Source organism: Neomonachus schauinslandi, chromosome 2 (genome assembly GCF_002201575.2).
Source record: "Neomonachus schauinslandi chromosome 2, ASM220157v2, whole genome shotgun sequence".
In the NCBI taxonomy this organism is placed as follows: Eukaryota; Metazoa; Chordata; class Mammalia; order Carnivora; family Phocidae; genus Neomonachus; species Neomonachus schauinslandi.
Genome location: NC_058404.1, coordinates 201,473,642 through 201,482,556, shown reverse-complemented (window position 1 = coordinate 201,482,556; position 8,915 = coordinate 201,473,642). Strand labels below are relative to the sequence as shown.

The 8,915-nt window shown below is 57.3% G+C and overlaps 1 protein-coding gene across 2 annotated transcripts in view; it reads left to right on the top strand.

Annotated features, from left to right (window-relative positions):
* Nucleotides 1-256: 256 nt before the first annotated feature.
* Nucleotides 257-8,915, top strand: part of RGS12 (regulator of G protein signaling 12) — an 87,873-nt gene continuing 79,214 nt past the window's right edge. For both annotated transcript variants that reach the window (XM_021677708.2, XM_044913030.1), the window contains exon 1: nt 257-2,137. In XM_021677708.2, the coding sequence (XP_021533383.2) occupies nt 257-2,137 (1,881 nt within the window). The remainder of the gene's footprint in view (nt 2,138-8,915) is intronic.

Here is an 8,915-nt window from a genome sequence, read left to right as displayed (position 1 = left end):
TGCAGATACCACTTCTCCTTCACTTGGACATTTCCGTGGTAACCAGAGACTCTTTCTGTCATGGTTTTTGGGATGAGTTCTCTTCTTATGTTTAGGTACTATGCGTAAGCAATAGAAATATGGGATCTTTAGTAACAAGCTGTTTATTTTCTTCCTTAGGGCATTTCAAGAAGAAGTACGGTAGCGTCCAGCCTTCCGTGAACGATGGATCCCCTGGAGTAAAGAACGATGCCTGTGGTCTTGCGAGCTCATCGGGATGTATAGAGCAGGGGACGCAGTGGAGCGTCCGCTTCACGGGCCGGCGCCCCCTCGCATGAGGAGTGTGGAGGTGGCCAGAGGAAGAGCAGGGTACGGATTCACCCTTTCCGGCCAGGCGCCTTGTGTGCTCAGCTGTGTCATGAGAGGGAGCCCCGCAGATTTTGTGGGCCTCCGTGCTGGTGATCAGATACTCGCTGTCAACGAAATCAACGTGAAGAAAGCGTCCCACGAGGATGTGGTGAAACTGATTGGGAAGTGTTCTGGCGTCCTGCACATGGTGATTGGTGAAGGCATGGGCCATGTGGAGTCCTGTTCCAGTGATGAAGAGGTTGGATTTTATGAAGGAAAAGGCTGGTTGAAGCCCAAGCTTGATTCCAAAGCCTTAGGTATCAATAGGGCAGAGAGAGTGGTTGAAGAGATGCAGTCTGGTGGAATTTTCAGTATGATTTTTGAAAACCCTAGTCTTCGTGCAAGCACTTCAGAGCCCTTGAAATTGAAACAAAGATCCCTTTCAGAGTCAGCTGCTGCGCGATTTGACCCTGGACGTGAAAGTATAAGTCATCCGAATCCCAGCCTGCTCTCTAAGGAGGAAATATCAAAAGTTATTCATGATGATTCTGTTTTCAGTATCGGACCCGAGAATCATGAGGATTTTGCATTAGATGCAAGTATTCTGAACGTTGCCATGGTCGTAGGCTACTTAGGTTCCATCGAACTTCCTTCCACAAGCTGCAACCTGGAGTCGGACAGTTTGCAGGCCATCCGTGGCTGCCTGCGGCGCTTGCGGGCCGAGCAGAAAATCCACTCCCTGGTGACCATGCGGGTCCTGCACGACCGCGTGCAGCTGTGCACCGACCAGGCCGCCATTCTGGCCGAGTACCCGGCTGAGAAGCTGGCCTTCAGCGCTGTGTGCCCAGATGACAGGAGGCTCTTTGGGCTTGTGACCATGCAGAGCAGCGACGATGGGAGCCTGGCGCACGAGGAGGAGGGCGCCTTGCGGACTTCCTGCCACGTGTTCATGGTGGATCCAGACTTGTTCAACCACAAAATCCATCAAGGCATCGCTCGGCGGTTTGGGTTTGAGTGCACGGCCGACCCCGACACCAATGGCTGTCTTGAGTTCCCAGTGTCCTCTCTCCCTGTCCTCCAGTTCATCTCCGTGCTCTACAGAGACATGGGCGAGCTGATCGAGGGGGTGCGGGCCCGGGCCTTTGTGGACGGGGATGCGGACGCCCACCAGAACACCAGCACCAGCAGCAACAGTGACAGTGGCATTGGGAATTTCCACCAGGAGGAGAGAAGCAGCCGAGTGCTTGTGGTTGACCTGGGCGCCAGCTCGAGCAGGCACGGCCCCAGCAACGGTGGCTGGGAGGGTGCGGGTGGGAGGGGCTCCCAGCCCTGGGCCGCGCCCTGGAACGGGGCCTTCTGCCACGACGCCGAGGGGGGCCCCCCGTTTGAGGCCGCTCCGCAGGCTGACAGGTGCCGGGACTTCAGTAAGCACTTGGGACCCGCCGCTCACACGGAGGTTCCCCCGGCCTCCTTGCGGAGCTCGGTCCCTCCTTCCAAGAGGGGTGCTGCCGGCCACGGCGGGGGTTTCGGCCAGCGGTGGCTTCCGGTCCACGTCCTGCAGGAGTGGCAGTGCGGACACGCCAGCGATCAGGAGTCGTACACGGACTCCACCGATGGGTGGTCCAGTGTCAACTGTGGCACGCTGCCCCCTCCCATGAGCAAGATCCCCGCCGACCGCTACAGGGTGGAGGGCAGCTTGGTGCAGCCCCCGCTGAGCACCCAGAAGAGGGACTGGTCCAGGAAGGCTTTTGGGATGCAAAACATCTTCGGTCCCCATCGGCAAGTTAGAAAGACTAAGGAAGACAAGAAGGTAAGCCTGTTAGGTGCGGTTCAGGAAAAATGAGCTTGATACTGTAGCTCAGTCGATCCCCGATGGGGTGACAAGAAGCCTGGCTTCCCCCTGCTGCCCTTAGGCCTCTGTTGGCCAGCACAGGACGTCTTTTGCTTATGTGCTGTAGGCTCCACGCGCTGCCCGCCCTCTTGCGGGTCCTGGGCAGGACATCTGGGCGGGGCAGGTGATGGGGGAAGGGACGTCACTTCTCACCGCCGGGTCCAGGCCCTCCTCCCTCCTCCTGCCCTTTCTCACTGCGGGTGCCTAGGAGGGTCCTGTCCCCGGGCCCCTTCGGAGCCCATTTCAGCATGCCCTTTTGAGGAGAGCAAATTCCTGAAGCACAGAGACGGTTGACTTCAGGACAGGGAGCTTCCCAGGGTGTGGATCCTTCTCTGTTTCCTTCGTCTGGAAAATCCTGCTGAGAAAAAAAAATACCAGCCGACCTCAGCAGTGGGCTGGTGGCTCGCGCTCCTTGCTCGCTGCAGGTGCACATCGAACGGCGGGGGCCACGCTTGGCGCAGCGCCCTGAACGTCCTACATCCGTCTGTGTCCCTTGGGGCCTTTGCCTTCCCCCCCAGGAGCTCAGTTTGGAGCACGAGGGTGGGCGTCAGCGTGCAGGGCCTGGTTCAGCAGAGGGTGGTGGCCAGCGGCGCTGGGGGGACAGCTGAGCCGTTGTGTGAATGACCCGCTGAGAGGTGGAGTGGCGCCTGGCTCTGGTTGTTTCCACAGGGCTTTCCTCAGGGGACTTTCATGATTTTAAATACCTTTTCCGTGTGTTCACATTTTTGTTCTCGACAGCTGAGAGCCTCACAACACAACCGTCTGAGGGCTGCCAGCTGGTGAGGGCAGGGTCGGGGGCATGGGAGAGCTGGGGGCTGCCCGACGAATACTCTGTTCACGCCCGTACCTTTCCCAGCGCAGTAGTTTTCGCTGTGCACCGCATTAAAGGACACTTCGAGATGGAGGGAGGACAGACCCCCTGGCTCTCCCTCCCCCAACGGCCATGGTCACATTCTGATGGGCCTAAGGTAGATTTTTATCTTTATAAACAGTTGTCATCATGTGGGTTTTTGGCTCAGTTCCTAAACCGCTGCCGTCAGCCGTTCTGCCATCATGACACCCCTTCTCTTGTCCCTCGCCTGAGCCGCACGTGGCCTGGGATCTCGGGGCGGTGGCCCCTGCCCCTCTCCCTCCCGTCCGCCCGCACGGGGCCGGCCGCGGCGTGGGCAGCGCCTCGCACCTGAGCCTCCCCACCCCGCGCCCCTGTCAGCTGGGGCGGGCGGCCGAGGGGAAGGCCCGGAACGCGGTCAGTGTTACCTGAGATGGGAAAATGCACCGTCCCTTTGAGCACATATCCTACAAACGTGTCTCCCCTGCTGGTGTGGAAGTGAATAATGGCACTGCTGGTAAGAACGGGCTCGTTTCTGTTCAGTGCTGAATAATATTCCACCTTCTGGAGGGACCACAGTTTATTTACCCATCACCTGCTAAGGACGTATTAGTTACTTCTGAGTTTGGGGAGTTATGAATAAAGGTGCTGTTAACACCCCTACGCAGGTTTTTGTGTGGACGTTGAGTTTTCAGCTCCTGCGGGTAAATGCCAAGCAGCTTCATCGCTGCCTCAGATGGTAGATGTTCAGTTTTGGAAGAAACTGACAAACCGTCTTCTGCGATCCCACCACCTCGGACGGGCGCTCCCGAGGCTCCGCATCCTCTCCAGCACGTGCCAGTGTCGGGGTCCCGGGTTTGGCCGCGCTCACAGGTGTGCCTCGTTTGAATTTGCGTTTCCCTCGTGACTGTGAATCTGAGCACCTTTCATAGGCTTCCCTGTCATATGCTTGCAGTCTGTGGCTTGTCTTATTCTCTCTCTTTTTTTTTTTTAAGATTTTATTTATTTATTTGACACAGAGAGATAGCGAGAGAGGGAACACAAGCAGGGGGAGTGGGAGAGGGAGAAGCAGGCTTCCCGCTGAGCAGGGAGCCAGATGCGGGGCTCGATCCCAGGACCCCGGGATCATGACCTGAGCCGAAGGCAGATGCTTAACCGACTGAGCCACCCAGGCGCCCCTTGTCTTACTCTCCTGACGTGGTCTTTCCCAGAGCAGAACGTTTTAGTTGCAATGAAGTCAAGCCGACAGGTTCTCTCTCTCATGGACCGAGCCTTCGGTGTTGTATCTGAAAAGGCCTCACCAAGCCCCGGGTCATCTAGCTTTTCCCCTGTGTCATCTTCAAGTTTTCTAGTTTTTTATTTCGCATTTAGGTGTATGATGCACTTGTTGATTTCTGTGAAGGGTGGACGGTCTTTGGCTAGATTTATTTTTCTGCATAGGGCCGTCCCATGGCTCCAGCACCATCTGTCGAAGACGCCGTCTCTGCTCCCTTGTGTTGCCTTTTTCCTCCTTTTTCAGAGATCAGTGACTATTTATGAGGGTCTCAGGCTTGAACACAAGTGTAATGAGAAGGAGGACCTGGCTGTTAGGACTTAGGCTGCAACAGAGCAGTGGAGTCGGGCTGTCTCTCGTGTTGGGAGATAACAGGAAGGCGCTCAGTGTACCGCGGACCCGGGTATGGGGTCTGTGAGCTCGTCGGGCTGGGCATCTTTATTTTCATTTTACTGACAAGGAAAGTCAGGTTTATATGCGTTGGAGGACTTGGCCATGTTCGAGTGCAAGTAAGTGCTGAGACTCAGACTGCGCCGGGGTCTGTCCGGCCTCCTACATTAGACTTGTTTGTACGACCTGTTGTTCCTTTGGTCATCTAAAAATAAGTAGCCGTGAATGGTTCTTGCTATAATCTCTTGAAAGTTATCAGTTACCCTTTATTTCACTCCGTGGATTCTCCTGGTTGTTAGCTCTGCCTAATCCCACGGCCTCCCTTGCCTCCAGAGGTTGTGAGCTGGTCTCCTGGTGTCCCTCCTGGAGGCGTGTCGGGATGAGGAGGACAGGCCAGGAGGGATGAGGGAAGTGGTCGGAAACAGGGAGAGGAGGGGAGGCAATGGGAAAGCGGAGGGGCGCAGCGGAGGCCCCAGGTTTCTCCCATTCTTCTCCGCCGTAGCCGTGGCTTCCTTTGCACGCAATCAGGCCGTTATCGGTGGGGCTTCGGCTCGGAGACAGAAAACACCAGGATCTGAGCAGGGGAACAGTGTGGAGAGGTGCTAAGGAGGCCAGAGGTGGCGAGCTGCTAGGAGGGAGAGCCCTCGGGGACCCTGGGGCAGGCCCTGCAGTAGGGGCCGGGCAGGGGCAGTAGGGGAGAGACGGGGAGCTCAGAGGCCGCTCCCCAAGGCCAGGCGGCCCCTGCCACAGGGTCTCGCTGTTCCCCTGGTGACATTGCAGAAACCGGGGCCACTGCGGGACTGGACGGCCGTCCCCAAGAAAAATGGCCCAGCACTCACTCACCACCACCTGGAAGACATCCAGACCCAGAGCAAGCTCCTGTCCAACCTTGACACCTCCCTCCCTGCGCTGCTGACAGAGCCTCCATCGAGCCAGCAGGCGGCGAGAAGGCCGTCGCGTGGCCGCTCCGCATCTGCCCTGGGCAGAGTGGGGAACACGTTGGAGCTTTGCCTCCCCAGCACATCTCAGCCCCCAGCTCTCCCTGAGCCAGTCTTGGCCGCCTGTGCCTGAGGGCTGTTTCTTGGGCTTGTGGGGCAGCACTGGCCTGGACAGCCTCGTGGCTCCTCCTCCCTGGGGGCAGCCCGGGGAGGGACACGCTCCCCCTGCCCCAAGATGGCCTTTCCTGGTCTCTAGGCGCTCTGACGGCCCCCACGCTCTGCTCCTGTCGAGTCAGCGGCTCGCGCATGCTCCTGCACGCAGCCTGCTGGCCCCGGGTACACAGGAGGAAGCCCACTGCCAGGAGCGCCCTTCACAGCCCCGTCTCTTCACTGCCCGCCTCGGCCCATGCTTTTGTCTCTGCCTCCTCCGTCCCTTCCCGCCCAGGCTCAGTCCAGACCCTGGCCTGGGGGAGCCCCACTCCCGTGGAAGCCTGGAGACCAGCAAGCCACGGGGAAGGTCACTCCCAGTCCTGCTAACAGCCGAGCGCCAGCCCGGGTACACTGAATGTTCTAGTCTGGGGGGGCCTGGGGAGGCCGGAAGAACGAGGAACCGGCGGGAGTGGGGAGTTCCTCGGAGTCGGAGCCTAAGTGGAGCCTACGCGGGTGACTGCCCGCTTTGTTTACTTTGCTTTTCTTTTGCTGGTGTCTGTAGCCGTAGATACAGAAGGGAGCCTATGACTAATGTGAAAGAGAAAAACCCAAGACCTTGAAATGCTGTCTGTAGCATCAAAAATGATTCCATTACATTTAATTTGAATCAAGAATATTTCGGGCGCCTGGGTGGCTCAGTTGGTTGAGCGACTGCCTTCGGCTCAGGTCATGATCCTGGAGTCCCTGGATCGAGTCCCGCATCGGGCTCCCTGCTCGGCGGGGAGTCTGCTTCTCCCTCTGACCCTCCTCCCTCTCATGCTCTCTGTATCTCATTCTCTCTGTCTCAAATAAATAAATAAAATCTTTAAAAAAAAAAAAAAAAAAGAATATTTCATTCTGCTTCTTTGACAATGGATATTCTAAGAATAATATTAATTAAAATATCTGGATAAGTAGCAAAATCCTCATTCTTAAACTTGGCACATAACGGATTTTGGAAAATTTTGAAATGAAAATATGTTTGTTATGATACCATCTAAGGGATTTATTGTTGCTATTTTGAAACGAATTAATAAATATTTTTAAATTTCTCAGTTTAGTTTTTAATATGAACATATCAATAGATGGAACCCACAGAGATGAAAGCTCTTTGGGGTCCTCAGTAGTTTGTAAGGGGGTCCAGGCATCCTGGGACCCCAGTGTTTGAGGACGGGTGCCCCGGGGACACTTTACCAGTCTGCAGGACAGACTTTCAGGAGTGAGTCACTTCCAAACTGGCAGTGTTGGTGGGCACCTAATAAATACTTTTTTGATTGAATAAGATGAAAAAGTGCTGAAAAAAACAATACCGTAGACTGCCTGCGCTCATTTAAAAGCAGTGTGAGTTTCAGTGCGGTCACAGTGGACGGGACGAGCGGCCTAAGCCCCGGGGAGGGGGTGGGGGGTACGGCTTCCCGGCCGGCTGGCGTGGAGGCCACCCCTGCGAGGTCCGGGATCCTCTGTTGCCCTCCTCCACCTGCGGCCTGCACCTGACCGTGAAGGACAAGATAGCGTCACGCCCACGGTCCAGCGGGCGGTCGAGTCCCGGCCCCAGCTGTGCTGCTGTGTCTGCCGTGCCAGGCGGGTCACAGGGTCACAGCGTGGTCCCCGCCGCAGGGAGGCTGCAGGGGTCGCGTCAGGCGCCCGGCCGCGCGCGTGCGCAGTCCCATAGCGGAGGCAGCGGGGAGAGTGGGTGGGCGGTCTCTGCCTCGCGCGGGCGTCCGGGCGCCCCCTGCATGGAAAGCTCCCCGAGGCACACAGAAATACCCGTATTTAATACAATCCCATTTTCGTGTAAACATTTCAACACCCCTCAAAGAAACCCGTATGTTTTAAAGTGTACAGATGTTTGTATGTGACTGTATAGAACAAATGCAAAGGAAACACCCCCGACTCGTAGTTACCGTGGCGGGGGGGTGGGGGGGTAAGGAAAACTGAGGACGGTCCAGGACGTTTTAGTTTTATCTTGTTGGACTCGATTTTTTATTACGGGAATAGGAACATCTTTTACTTGCTAAGAATCCCTTCGGAGAAAACAAATTATTTTTCCGAAGTCTTCTGATAAGAACAAAGTGAGGCACGGCCCCGGAAGCCATCGGCCGGGTTTCTGTGGCACAGCCAGTGGGCGGCTCGTCACCCGTGGCGCCGGCAGAGTTCTGCGTCCAACCGACAGCGCTGTGCGGGCTTCCAGTACAATGTCAGGAAGTTTTAAAATAGATGGTAGAAAAATCCGGACAATACTAAGAAGGCCAGGGCGAAGGCCCCGTGATTTCAGTCCCTCTGCCAAGAGCGGCTTTGCTCGTTACCCTGTGGAAACGATGCCGAGCAACGCGGCGTCACTCTCTGCCGCGCACCGCAAGGAAGGGAGGCCGACGGCGACGCAGGGCCCGGGCGGGCAGCTGGGGGCCGGGGCCGGGCGGCCGTCCCCTCCGCAGCACCGGGGGCTCCGTGCTCCGTGGGAACGCGCGCCCGGGGTGCCCGGGGCCCGGGCGCTGGCGGAGGCAGCGGGAGCAAAGGGACAGGGCCACAGCGCCGCCGCTTACCGTCCTGCGGGGCTTTTCCGTGGCTTCCGGGCGGGGCGGGAGTCCTGGGAGCTGAGCGGCCCCGGTGTTCCTGCCGGCGTCAGGCACGAGAACGCGCTCTGTCCCTCTGTCCTGCGGCTGCGCGCTCAGCTTCGTGGGGACGGCCCGGGGACGGCCGCCGCGGCCGCCTCACTCATCGTCCCGGGCCGTTGCCCTGATTTCCCCCGCGTAGTCCGCAGCCGCCGCTCGTTCACTTTGTGACTGCACCGCCACACACACGCACGCACTTACTCTCACACGCACACTCACACAGACTCACGCTCACACGCACTTACACGTTGACTCACACACTCACACTAGCGCACGCACGCACTCTCAAACACACTCACACACTCTCACACCACACTCATACACACACACTCACACTATCTCACACACGCACACACATTGACCCACTCTCATACACACTCACACGCACGCACACATATACTCTCATACACACTCACACATACTGTCTCACACACTATCTCACACACACATACACTCTCACACGCCC